At 47.7% G+C, this 14234-nt stretch overlaps 1 protein-coding gene and 1 pseudogene across 2 annotated transcripts in view; both read left to right on the forward strand.

Moving 5' to 3' along the window:
• The first annotated feature begins 3418 nt into the window (after positions 1-3418).
• On the forward strand, positions 3419-3597 carry LOC112611114 (annotated as a pseudogene).
• A 2056-nt stretch (positions 3598-5653) lies between these two features.
• Positions 5654-14234, forward strand: part of FMOD (fibromodulin) — a 10981-nt gene continuing 2400 nt past the window's right edge. The window contains exons 1-3 of one of the 2 annotated variants that reach the window (XM_025383788.1): positions 5702-6109; positions 7475-7619; positions 8874-9859. In XM_025383788.1, the coding sequence (XP_025239573.1) occupies positions 7579-7619; positions 8874-9859 (1027 nt within the window). In that variant the 5' untranslated portion in view covers positions 5702-6109; positions 7475-7578. Of the gene's footprint in view, positions 6110-7474; positions 7620-8873; positions 9860-14234 lie in introns of both variants that reach the window. The other variant, XM_025383794.1, reaches the window with a different exon arrangement.

A 14234-nucleotide genomic window follows, 5' to 3' on the forward strand; every position in this document is an offset into this window, starting at 1 on the left:
TACCCAGTCTCAGGTATTTCTTCATAGCAGCATGAGAACAGACTAGTATACCCTGTGTAAGTAAAATATTTTCGTATCTATCCCCTGAAGATATTTTTCCATAGCTGTAGACAGTTCTGCACCAAGCCTTCCCTGTTCTCTTGCTCTTCTTGGGGATTTGATGATTCCAGTCACCAAAAGTCCTGCTGTACCCTTGGCTAGCTTCTCTCTGGTTTAAGTTACCAAAGTAGATTTACTAGTCTTTGGTAAAATCTAACTTGTTCACCTTTCATTTAGTCAACTAAGGGTTAGAATGGGCCTACTACAGACCGGCACTTGGCCAAGCACTGTGCTAACTTTTGAAGGCACAATGTCATTGCCTCTTTCCTCAGGGAGCTTCCAATCTATTAAAATAACCAAGAGTGGCTGCTGCCGAAGGGCCATCACATGGCAGCCTCTCTACTAGGAGGCTTTATTCTTTGTCTCATTTCATCCTCCTGATGGCTAACAAGGTCATGGTTATTGTCCCCATTTTATGAATGAGGACACTGCGTCTCATTGATGCTTAAGCAATTAGCCCAAAGTCACAGAGCTAGTCAGTGGTAGGGCTGGAATTTGAGCATATAACTACATTCCAAGCCCATGCTTTTTCCTCTACACTGGAAATTCTATATAGCATAGTGGTTAGAAACTCAAACTCTGGGAACAGCCAGACTTAAGTTTAGAATCCCAACTTGGCTATTTAATTACTATCCAATCTTGAACAAATTAATTAACTTTCTTTCCTGAACTTCGATTTCCTCATCTGTAAAAATAAGGTATGATAATACCTATCTCAGGGTTGTGGTGAGAATCTCAGAAATGGTAGCTGGTATTTTAGCTAACTTAGAGCTAAACTATTTTAGAGCTAATATCTAGGACTGGCATGTTAGAGCTAATATCTGGGTCTGTTCTCTCCTGCAGTCATGTAATTTCCTTAATAGCATCCTGGAAGCTGGTCTGTCTTATGTTGGTTTCTTCCAACAGCCCTCAGCACAGTCTGAGGGACACCATTAGTTCTTGGCTCATTTGCAGAACAAAGGTGAACATCACGTAGAGTCACTGAATGGTCAAATCCTCCAGCCTTCAGGTTTTAGGTTATCTCCTCTGCCTTCTTCCTTATTCAAGTATCTCTCCCTGAATGATCCTTGTTTCCTGACTCAAATACACTCATACCTTCTACAAAGAGGTCTTCTGGAATCCATCATGTCATCATCATGTTAACAATATCAAGCAAGCAGTAAACACACAGTAAAAATAAGAGATGCTATCCATTAAAAGAGAGAGGTTGTTCTCTGTCTTCTTTTTAAACAGCTTATTGCTAAAAGGAAATTCTAAAACCCTCAGGCATCTTCTAGAACTGGGAAGTTGAGGTCTTTCTCCTACTGCAGTTCAAAGAAAACAAGTATTTCTCCAGCTCCAACATCTTCATGGCTCTCATCCTTCTGGAAAGAGGACACTCTCCATGATGAGGACTTCTAATGACCCTTTGGTGCCAAGGGAATAGAGAAAAACATCTCTCTTGGAAGCTTTGGGACACCATTGTTGGGTGCCAATGTAGCCAAGACTTTCCATCGAAACATCAGACTAGGAAAAACTCCCTCGCTGGCATCAAGAGTTTTCAGGATGGGCCAGCAGCAGGGTCTGGATTGTATAATATCGCCATGGTCATCTTTCTGCTGACCTCTGTATATTCAATTCAAGAAATCTGGTTGGGTGGATTTTCAGTCATACCCTCTTGCCCTCCACCTTCCCTAAGTTATCTGGGATCAGAGGCTGGGTCATGAAAACAACGGTTGTTGAGTCTTGTGGGGGATGAGGAGGAAGGAAGGGGTTGGTGGCCACAAGAACGTCACTGTGTCTTTGCTGGTAGGAATTTGAGTCAGAAGGGACTTCATTTCTCCCAGACAGGGTGGGTCCAGCATCAGAGGCAATGAACTTTGCCTAGTGATTGTGGCTTAACCTGTACTTTTCTGGGTAGGGAGGAAATAGCAGTGGCCTGAACCCCTGGAAAGTCTAAAGGTTTTCCTGGCCTGGTTGTTGGTGGTTTTTCCAACCAGCATTGAGTACTGAAGACAGACAGACCCTGTGGGGAGCCAAAAATACAATTCCTTTCATAACCCTTTACTGACTGCCTACTAAGTGCCAACACATTGTGTGCCCAGCTGGGACAAGGGCTACAGAAATGCATGACATTTTCTCTCTCTTTAGTCTAGTGACTGCATAGTGCTGGCTAGACACCCCCTAGAAGATACTGGTGTCCTCCTTCACATGTGGACTCCCTCAGCAAGCAATCTGGTGGACATCAATATCTCATTCTTGGCTTCCCATGTTGAAAACAAGCTCTGCGGGCCTAGATCCAGGAACCAGGCAAACAAAGCAGCAGTGGTCAAAATGGAGGTAAAAACCTCCACTAAAGATTAGAGAAAGGAACTTTTGAACAGTGGGTGGTTCCCTGGAACTCTGCCTCCTGAGCTGGTCCCAATCATCCCTTCCCATCCTTCCTTCATCCCAGGCCTGCCTTGAAACCGGATGGATAGCTAAAGACCTGGTGCACATCTTACCGCTTTAGAAATGGCCAAAAACCCCATGGAGATACTGCCTTTTCAGTGGTGACTGGTTGGGAAGAATCCTGTCACTATTTGGTTCCCAGACTTTACTAACTTTCATTGTTAGTAAACGCAGAATTAGTCAGCGTGCTGGAATTAAAAAAAATAAACATCTGTACCCAATGGTGAATCTGTCCAGGCTATCTAGGCTCATTTAAAAGTATTTCCCAGGCTCGGTTGCCAAGATCAGTGTCCTCCATTGAAAAGTGACTGCTTTCTGGACTCAAAAATGACTAGAAAGTTATCCGTGCGTTATTCATAAGCATTTTCACAGTAAGGCCATTCTGCTTCACTTATGAGGGCAGAGTTTGCTGCATCCAGATCTGCTTTATTATAAGCAGGCGTTATTCTTTGTGTCTCCAACACTTAGGATCATGCTTGACACATAGTACATACTCAAATTTATTAAATGGAAATGAAATATGGGTGGGCTGAGGAAGAGAACCCCTATACCCCAGCCCCCTCTCACCTTTGAACTCCCCTGCCCCCGAATTCAGGCAGACTGGGCAACGGTAATTTTTGAGTTTCATCTTAGTTGAGGCCAGCCCAACAGCAAGGTAGTCATTGCCCCTCCACTCTGCCAATCCTCTGTGCTAGAGTCAGAGGAAAGTGTGTGTGCTTTGAAGTCATGTAGACCAAGGTTCAGATCCTTGTTTTGCCACTTACCAGCTGATCACTTTATATCACTAAAACCCTAATTCCTTGGCTGAATGCAGGGTCAAAAAAAAAAAAATTAATCCTGACAGAATGAGGTGACACAACAGAGGCAGGTCGGAGTCACTGCCGTCGCCATGAGCCGTGGTAACCAGCGTGAGCTTGCCGGCTAGAAGAATAGGAAAAAGCAGAGTGACTCAGTTAAGGGAAAACGCCGAGATGACGGACTTTCTGCTGCTGCTGCAAGCAAAGGGGCTCAGATACCAAGCAGTAGAAGCAGAAAAAGGCAAAGAAGAAGAAGGAGGAACCCGAGTAGCTTTGTGGCTTCATGTCCAACCCTCCTGCCCTTCGCCTGTGTGACTGGAGCCAGTCCCACCACGGTCACGTTTCCTCCTGCAATGCCCTCAGGTCACAGCACCCATGGCCTCTTTTTGCCCTGAGTCTGCAGCAGGTCCCTTTTGTGCTTCCTTCCCCTCCAGTAGCCTCTCTCCCCTTGGCCACTCCCAGAAGTGGCGGGTGGGGGGTTACTCCTTCCCAGTGTTTTTTTATTCCTGTGGGGCTCACCCCAAAGTATTAAAAGTAGCTTTGAAAAAAAAAAAAAAACTAATTCTAATGCAAAATATCTACTGTTATCATTGATAACATAAGTAAACCACCTAGTCTATATTAGGTGGTCAGAAAAGACTCATTCATTAGGTTTCATCTTTTTGAAATCTCTTCTTAAATTCTGAGAAGAGTGGGTCCCTGACAAGGCCCTTTCTGACAGCCCTCATGCTAAGTCAACAGCTCAAACCTACTGGAGAAACCAAAAGCACCATCTGCCTCGACACCTCTAAATTCTTCAAATTCAAGTCATCTCAGGGTTTCTCAGTTGGTATTTTTTTAAGATAAAGGTGTTTCTTTGATGTTGACATAAGCCAGTTAACATACTTGAGGAGAGAACATTTAGGACACATGAGTTTATCTAAACTACCAAGATTCTGTGTGATCCACATTATAATGGTTCTCAAATGTTTTCTTCTAGCCTCTAAAGTCCAAATTCAGATTCATATGTCCAATGGTCTACAGGCATCTTTAACAGCATATCCAAAACATAACTTTGGTTTTCTACCCAACTCGGTCCCACATCACCTTTCCCATGTCAAGAAATGTTACCACCACCCACCCAGTTGCTCAAACTAAAATTCTAGAAATCATCCTTGACTTTTCCTAACTCCTCAAGCCTTGTCAGTTCTTTGTCTAAAATATAAGATCTGCTCTTTCATTGCACCAGTCCAATCTGCCATTACCTCTTCTTGAGGCTGGGCTGGAGCCTCCCTGCTTCCACCCTGGCCTCCCTTCTCCACACAGCAGCCCCTCCTACATGCTTTTAAAATGTAAATTAGATCCCACGCAAATCAGTTCCCATGGCTTCTCCTGCTTGAAACATGTTGTTTTTTAAACATTCAGAATAGGCAGGGCAGGGTGGTTCACGCCTGTAATCCCAGCACTTTGAGGGGCCAAGATAGGTGGATCACCTGAGTTTAGGAGTTCGAGACCAACCTGACCAATATAATGAAACCCTGTCTCTACTAAAAATACAAAAAAATTAGCTGGGCGTGGTGGCGTGGTGGTATGCTCCTGTAGTCCCAGCTACCCAGGAGGCTGAGGCAGGAGAATGGCTTGAACTTGGGAGACGGAGGTTGCAGACAGCAGAGATCGTGCCACTGCACTCCCGCCTGGGCATCACAGCGAGACTCCTTTTCGATCTCCCGACCTCGTGATCCGCCCACCTCGGCCTCCCAAAGTGCTGGGATTACAGGCATGAGCCACTGCACCCGGCCAGGATTCCTTCTCAAACAAATAAACAAACAAACAACAATGACAACAAAAATTTAGAATAAAAACCAAATCATTTCCATTGCCGGAAAGTCCTTTCATGTTACAGCTCCTGCCCAGCTCTCTGACCTTGTCTTTCCCTGGCTTAGGAACGCCATGGCTGTGAAATGGGTAGGACAGAGTGAGCATCAGCTATGTGCCAGGTCAGGAGCCTCACGCACATCACCTGATACAGTCCTTGCTACAACCCAGCAAGGTAAGTGTTATTAACTCTGAACTCGTTGTGAGCATCAAGTGGAAGTGGATGATGCTAGTGCATAAGTAGTGATCAACAAATGTTGGAGTCTCTGCCTTTCTTTTTGTTCCAGTGGTGGAGGTGGGCAGGACCTGTAGCCCAGAAAAGTCTACACTGCTTAGGGGTAGAATTGGAACCAGAGCCGGCTGTCCCTTGTCATGCATGCTCCCTTATCCACAAGCCTGATGACCTGTCTATAGGCAGAGCTGAGAAGGGTGAGTTCTGGCTCTCTGGGGGGACTTGTGGGTTGCTGAAGGAGTTAAGATGTCTCTTACCAAACCCTGGCCCTCCCCATCCCTGCATCTGCCTTTGTGGCTTTAATGAGAAATCCAGGCGCTTCATAAGAGACTGTACAAATAACTTCTAGGGCGCCACTAACTCATTCAGCAGAAAGAGACCCAGGGCTGCCAATGTTTCAGGGAAGATAAGTGAGTGGAAAAAAGGTGATTTTTATAGCGTCAGGCGGACAGAAGGATTTGCGTGGTTGAGTGTGAGCTCCGCCCCTGCAGCAGTGCTGAAAAAACCAGGATCCGGGCTCCTCAGCCCCTCTTCACAATATTTGATTAGGAATTTGGGGCGGGACCCTGGTCTGGCACAGACGCGCACACTCTCAGTAGACTCTCTCACTCCTCTCTCTCTTCCTCTCTCACACATTCTCCAACCCAAGGAGGCCAGACTGAGGGACGTGGTCACTCTCTGAAAGGTTCAACTCAAGGTAAGTATAGTCGTTTTACTTCGGATTTGTCCCTAGCATTTTCTTAAAAAGAAATAAAGGAAAAGTGGTAGAGGATAAGGGAGATGGGGAGGCAGGGAGGGTTCATTCCTCCTTCTCCACATCTGGACCATGACCCCAGGGATGCTGGAGAGTGGCAAAGAGGGTGTCTAAGGGAGGAGTTCCAGCCCTGTACATTTCTCTTATAGTTCCTTTATGGGTGCTGAGGGGACCTCCAATTCTCAAGCATGAAAAAATGAAGGACCTTCTGTCTAGGCAAGCTTCTTCCCTGCTACTCATAAATCGCACCACGCTGGGAGTGTGGGCATTTTGAAGGGTATTTCAAGACCTGGATGTCCCTGCAATCTCTCTTATAGAGGGGTTTGGTACATAAATGCTATTATGGGAGAGGGGGAAGGTTTTGTGTAGAGTGTGTGTGTGTGTGTGTGTGTGTGTGTGTTTGGAGTGGAAGGGAGAGAATAAAAAGAAGTGTTGAGAACTGGCCATGTCCAGGGAGCTGTGGATTGAGGTGGGGATGCAATCCAGGTGAGGGGATGGCCTCTGGCTTGACCTTCTCCACTGATAGGAGGGAGAGCTCTTTCTCTAGAGTGGAGATATGAAAGAACAGCAGTAGCTCCTAAGTAAACTTCCCCCAACTGATAGAGTGGCAGTCCTGGAAACTTTTGACCTTACAGAAACTCTGAGCACAGGAGGACCTCTAGCATTATGGGAAACAATGTAAGAGTATGCAACCCTGAAGCAACATTGCTAAGAGATGGGGTGGGGTAAGGAGAGGCATAAGATCCCCATCAAACCCTTTCAGCAGCCATGGCTGTAAGAAGAGGCTGAAGTGGAAAGGGTGCACAGCCCCTAGAAAGCTGAGTCTGAAGGAGAAGGTGGCTGTTGTCTGCCAAGATGCCCAGTCTGAAAGAAGGAGAAATGGAGACAGAGGCTCACTGTGCCAGCCCTCCAGACAGCCACCTTGGTCCTGCAACAGCCCAGGGCTGTGCATGGAAAAATGCTCTGTTGGCAGCGGGCCGCTCCATTCGTCTTCTCTCCTGGCCAGAGCCAGGGACCAGCCAGCTTGCCCAGGCAGTGGGCAGTTGGGTCAGCTTCTCCAAAACACTGTGGCTCTTTGTCTGAGGCCTGAGGCTGCCTGTGGGTGAGCCAGGGTGCCTGCTTCTCTGCAGCCTAGGAACTGATGGGATGAAGTGGGCCCAAGGAAACCATTTTGAGGGGACAGAGAGGTCTGGGATGGATGGTGGTCAGAAGGTAACTCTGTTGAGTATCACAGTTGGGGTCTTTCCCATCAGTTCCCTGGATCTGATGACGTTGGCTTTTATACTCCTTTCTTTCTCCTATTTACAGTTGCCAACCCCAGTAGGCCCAACAGCAATGTGAGGGCTGTATGTGACTCTTCCAGGCCAAGAAAGGTTCTAAGGTTTCTCTGTCCAAGGGTGACACTCAGGAAGATGCCCACTGCCCACAAGAGTATGTCATGCATTGGCTATAGGTAACCAGGGTAGGGTACCCAGGCCACCCCTAGTCTCTTACCTTCCATACCTTTAGCTTCCCTCTCAGATGACATCAGACCCCATATTTCCTCTTCAGTCTGCCCTGTTCCTATCTCATTAGCATAACAGGCCCAAAAGCAACAGGCTACCAGCAATGTGGGGACATAGACACGGAGCCTGGTCATCTAGGTGTCATCGCTGGGAGCAGGTAGCTTGGGAAAGGAGAGGGGAATGTCAGGATCCCACCTCAAGTCGCTTTCCCTTGAGCATACACAAGAATTTCCAATCTCTAGTTCTTCTTTTGGTGTACCTCATTCATTTCTCTTGGCCCCACATGGCTCTTGCATGATGCCCATGGTACAGCATGAGAAGTGCTAACACCTTACTAGGCACTATGGAAGAGAGAAGCAGAATAACTCAGACTCCACACACTGAGTACCTGCTTTAGAAGACAAGTGCTACACCCAGTGCCAGGGTCCCCAGTCTGGAAAGGATTTGTAACTGCTGCGTGAAGACCTTGTCCCAGCCAAGTTGCATGTGTAGCCACAAACTGCTAACCAGTGAGTTTCCTCACTCAGCAGACTGTTACAGATGATGGCATTTCGGAGGGCAACCTGAGCCTTGTGGTGGCTGCAGAGGGACCACACTCCTCCCCAGACACTCAAGACCAAAAACTCCCAGCCTGCCCAAGAGACCAAAAGTTCAATTTTCCAGATATAGTTCAGCTTTTCCCCTTTGATGTGTCAAGTGGCTTCTGGAGGTCTCCCATAGACATGGAAAGGGCTTTCTCCTTGGACTCTTAGAAAAATACAATTTCCCTGGAACATCCAAACTGGATTTGGGTTCAGATCTGAAGAGCATCCCACTACTATCCTCACCACCACACCACAAACACAGGGATTGCTGTCGGCTTTTCAGCTTTCCCACAGGACTTTCAGGGTGCTAGAGGCGCCTAAGAATCTGCCCCTCCAAAAAACATGCAGCCCTTCCCACTCAAAGACTCTGTCTGTGACTCTATGACCAGGGGAAAATGCACTTAACTCACCCCAAATAGCCATGGTCCGGCTGGACCAAGTGCAGAACCAGCCTGGGAGGAGGCACCAAAGAAGCAAGAGCAAGGCTCCTGCTCTCAGATGTTTGACACTGAAGTCAGCTCTGCATAGCTCAAAGCCTAAGGCTTGCCTTCTCTGCCTCACTGCCTCTGTGGAGTCTCATTCATTCTGGCTTGCTCTGTTCTCTCCCTCTTCTTGCAGAGACAAAATGCAGTGGACCTCCCTCCTGCTGCTGGCAGGGCTCTTCTCCCTCTCCCAGGCCCAGTATGATGATGACCCTCATTGGTGGTTCCACTACCTCCGCAGCCAGCAGTCCACCTACTACGATCCCTATGACCCTTACCCATATGAGACCTACGAGCCTTACCCCTATGGGGTGGACGAAGGGCCAGCATACACCTATGGCTCTCCATCCCCTCCAGATCCCCGCGACTGCCCCCAGGAGTGCGACTGCCCACCCAACTTCCCCACAGCCATGTACTGTGACAATCGCAACCTCAAGTATCTGCCCTTCGTTCCCTCCCGCATGAAGTATGTGTACTTCCAGAACAACCAGATCACCTCCATCCAGGAAGGTGTCTTTGACAATGCCACGGGGCTGCTCTGGATTGCTCTCCATGGCAACCAGATCACCAGTGATAAGGTGGGCAAGAAGGTCTTCTCCAAGCTGAGGCACCTGGAGAGGCTGTACCTGGACCACAACAACCTGACCCGGATGCCTGGTCCCCTGCCTCGATCCCTGAGAGAGCTCCATCTCGACCATAACCAGATCTCACGGGTCCCTAACAATGCTCTGGAGGGGCTGGAGAACCTCACAGCCTTGTACCTCCACCACAATGAGATCCAGGAAGTGGGCAGTTCCATGAGGGGCCTCCGGTCACTAATCTTGCTGGACCTGAGTTATAACCACCTTCGGAGGGTGCCTGATGGGCTGCCCTCAGCTCTTGAGCAGCTGTACATGGAGCACAACAACGTCTACACCGTCCCCGATAGCTACTTCCGGGGGGCGCCCAAGCTGCTGTATGTGCGGCTGTCCCACAACAGTCTAACCAACAATGGCCTGGCCTCCAACACCTTCAATTCCAGCAGCCTCCTTGAGCTAGACCTCTCCTACAACCAGCTGCAGAAGATTCCCCCAGTCAACACCAACCTGGAGAACCTCTACCTCCAAGGCAATAGGATCAATGGTGAGACCTTGGCAAAGGGAGGCGGGGACTGGCTGTCTATTTCACTTGAAAGACACTATTCTGAGTGCTAGTGGCAAAACAAAAGAAATAGAAGTAGGGGAACCAGACAACACAAATGAAGCAACCTGACAACCAAGCCACACCCCTGTACAAAAGAGAATACACTTATACTAAATAGCAGTGCTAAGACAATTCAGTGGGGAGTGGGTTGGTACAGAAGAAGACTTTCCAGGAGAGGTAAGTTTCATTCCAGGTCTTCAGAGATAAGCGGGCATGGGTTGGAGGGATGCAGGATGAAGCCATTCTGGGACGGAGGCTTGCCACAAAGGAGCCAGCCATTTTCACAAGTCACCTGTCAATGTAGGGGACAGCTGGGAAATTGCATGTGTCTGAGAGGAAGGGGTCATGTGTCGAGGAGCAGTAAGAGATGAGTCCGGAGAAGTTTAGGAGGGAATAGTTCAAAGGGAGGGAGATTTAAGTTTCTGTCTTGGGAGAATGGTGAGTTGAAGGCTATTACTTACTCACTGTCCCAGAAGAGGATGAGCTCTCTTTTTCCACTTGATCTACTCTTGTGTCTACAGCCTGGTCTTGTGTTTTGGTGTTTATTTGTTTTTTAAACATAACAGTTGGTGGACAAAAATGTGCAGCCTTTCAGAGCCGAATGCGGCACTTGTTCTGGTCAGTTCTTCCTGGAGTACAAGGAGCCCCTGGTGGCAGGGCAGAGATCCTTCCTAGGGTAACATGAGCCTGACTAACACCAAGCCTAGGAAACCGGGCTTCCTGTTTCATAAGCACTTCCCTGCAATGCCCAAAGGAAAAAAAAAAAAAAAAGACTGCCTCCCTGACTCTAAGAAATATTCATTTCAGATGGAATTATCTAGCTGATTTTCAGCTCCCTTTCGTCTTAGGATCTTGTATTCAGAACATGCTTACATTGCCCCAGGGCCTCTGATGTCTTAATCCCAGCTGGAAGGTACTGAGCCAGCACTTAACCTCCCTTCCTCTGTCAGCAAAGTCCTCTTCCTTCTGGTGAAGAGAGGACTCATTAGCGACCACTGGCAAAGGGCTTTGAAGTGGAGCCTGCTGAGATAGAACAGCACCATCAAAGCGCTGAGAAGGACTGAGTCGTCATCCTCTCCCTCTCATTCCTTTCTCCCCCTGTGCTCAGGGAACAGATCAATCATTGAGCAAGATGTTAACAAGCTGGACAGCCCTCTGAGTGAAAGAGGCACCAACCCCAAAGGGCAATTTGGGAGTTGACAGTTGGGTGGGCAAAGCAAAGAGGCATCTCTCTGGACCTTTAGTTTGAAGTGCCTGACACCATCATGTACAGCCTAAACTCTTTTTTATTAAAACCTCTCTTTCTTTGGGGTCTTCTTATTCCCAAGGTGGGGGTTGAGGGGTCCTCTAAGACATCTTGAATATGTTGCATGCTGCAGACGTTTGACATTTCCTTGTGGCTGTCTATCATCACACCAGCAGTTACCGCTACTTACCTGCCACACACCCTGAATCCAGGAGCAGTCACATCAGAAATGTCATGCCGTATGCTGTGCTTCATGCAAGTTTGACCTTGAAACTGTGACAGCAAAGAGCAGCTGTCATGGGAAGAATCTATTAGCACCTACCCATACAATCAGAGAAAGTTAGGGTGGAAAGGGCTTCATCACAGACTCTTATCATCGTTCTGCCTTCATGCAGAACCACATCTGCCACTCAAATGGGAGGTGGACCACCTCTTCCAGATGCTTGTCAGAAAATAAAATTAGTGCAATTTCCTAAGATCCTGCAAAAAAATTGTCTGTTCAGTCACACAACCCCAAAATTTTCAGTGTCTACTCCTAAATTAATTCTTGTGGAATTTAAGTCCAAGATCCATGACTAGGTGTTATTTAGTCTTTCTCAGCCTTCTTTTTAGACAAAATAACACCAATGCTTTGTTTTCCTTAAAGCAGTGAATTAATATATGTAAAGTGCTTTGTCCAGGGCCTGGCATAGAATTTAAAAACTAATGATAGCTATTATTATTAGCCTTTCTTCTCATTGCCACTTTAATGTTAGACAGGCAGTTTTTGTTGTTGTTTTGGGGAAAGAGAGATGCAGAGAAGATAAAGTCATCTCTAAAGGTCCCCCAGACAATGTAGATTAGAACCGTGACCTAAAGGGCCTAGAGCCAGGCATCTCTGACTGAGAATGGTGAGGAATATCTCTCTGGTGCAGACCACTAGCAGGAAAACAACTCCCCAAGCTCAGCCCTTTCTCCTACAGCAAACATGAGGGACATCTCCCTGCAAACCAGTCAGGGACTTGGGGATGGGGGGGTGGGTGGAGGTGGGATTGAAACACCTTCTGAGAGACGAGCTAAAAGAAGAACAGGAGCTCAGGGGTGCACAGGAGAATCAGACGTGGTCCTCTCCTCCCCACTTCCCTCTTCCATCGGTATCTCCCTCAGTTTTTCCAGCCTGGCAAGAACACAGCTCGGAATGTTATTCGGAAGCTTTGAGATCCAGTGGAGTAGGGCGGGTGCACCAGTAGGAATTTGGAAAGACTTATGTCAGTATTTAATTTGGGCTAGAAAAATGTCCTCCAGTGCCTCCACGCAGAAGCCTGTCCTATTCATGGGATTGGGGAAGACGGTGAGAGGGGAGAAGGGGGAAGGGGTGGGGGAAAGGGGAGGGGGCGGGGAAGGGGAAGGGGAGGGGGTGGGGGGAAGGGGGCGGGGTGTGGCTCACAGTACCCAGTGTGTGGCTAGAATCCATATACACTGTGTGTCTAGCTCCCCACAAGTATGTCCCATATTTACCTATCCACAGCTGGGATCCGGAATTTTAGCAGACAGTCTGAGGGCTCCAGGCTGGGAGAGAATCTGTCACAGAGCCTGCAGTTCCATCCTAAATAGGGTGGGAAGTGATACTTAAGCTGGGCCACTTTGCTTCTTCTCCTCACCCCACTGCTCTGCTTGTACACAGACAACATAGACCCAGCCCGGTCTAGGCTCTGCCCCCAACCTGCCCACTCAGAGGCCACTTAGTCTAGTCCTTGGGACCAGAAAGGAAACATCCAAAAGCATTCCAGAAATTCTGCCCCACCGGGAGTATTTTCCAAAGACAGGTATTTCCCAGTTTCTGCTGCTTTTCTCAGTGTCTTAATTTTCTTTGGGCCTAGATTTTCTGTGTTATGTCTGCAGTAGAAGTTAATTTGCTGCAACCTCACCTCATCTCATCTTGGTCTGTGCTTAACAGAGACTGAAAACCATTGAAAACGCTGATTTAAAAACACTTTTTTCATCAGCTTCTTAAATTCTTCATACTGTCTTTCTTGGAACTGTCTTCTTCATAACTATAACCTCCCCCAATGGGAGCCCTCATGGTCACCCCTAAGAATAGAGTTAGAAAAGCCCCCTCCCTCTCCTGTTGCCTGGCCCCAGACTGACACACCTCCTGACCACTGCTGCAAGCCGAGGGACGCCTCTGGTACAAAAACGGCATGCCCCAGCTCTGGGTCTACCCAAGTATTATAGCTGCTAGGGATGTGTCCATGGACAATCCTAACCTCAAGACCCAAAGGGTAACTTTATTCAAACCCCCTTTGCAGAGAATGATGACAGGAGCAAGTTTCCTGAAAGCCTCATTCACCATGGTAAAGACAGCCCTACAAGGCTTCCTCAGCTTTCAGTGGTGACTTTTGCTGTCTCTGCTGGAGTGTTAGCTGAGTTCTTGGCTTTTCCTTTCAAGTTACTGACCCAGTAGACTGGAGGCAGAGTGGTTGATTTGTCAAAGAGGACAACCAGAGGGAGAACAGGGTTAATAGCAACAGAAAGATTTATGCTAAAACCAAGCAAGCGGAACTGTTGTCTCTATTAGAATTCTGCAGTTTAGGGGAAAATCTTAGGGGACTTCTTCTGAGGTTTAAAAGAGGGAGTAGATTGTAATCATATTAAATGCAGGAGGCAGGGAAATTATTTATTTGACTTTTGAGGTCCCTAGCAGCCCCAGTGCTCTATGAGTGCCCAGCTTCCTTTAAACTCAGAGCCTTGCTCACTGTTCTGGCAGTATTTAGAATGGAGACATGCAACCCCCTCAAAGCCCTGACACACAAAGACACTTGTCTCTCGGCCCAGGCTTTCTCTCTTTAATTTCCTGCCACTTTTTCTATCTGCAAAGTAGCAGGAGATATTCAAGATTTAAGTCCCTCCATTTCCCCAGTCTTCTTTCTCACAGCAATTCAGCAAATCCCTCCCTCTCCAAAAGCAATCAAGTACTTCAAGGTGTCTACAGTTGGTCTTGGCTACCCTCTGCTTCCCACTGCTGCCCACAGCTTCCCCACCCATGCCCCCCCCACCCCGCCGAAAGAAAGAAAGAAAAAGAAAGAGAAA

This window comes from Theropithecus gelada, chromosome 1 (genome assembly GCF_003255815.1).
Source record: "Theropithecus gelada isolate Dixy chromosome 1, Tgel_1.0, whole genome shotgun sequence".
In the NCBI taxonomy this organism is placed as follows: Eukaryota; Metazoa; Chordata; class Mammalia; order Primates; family Cercopithecidae; genus Theropithecus; species Theropithecus gelada.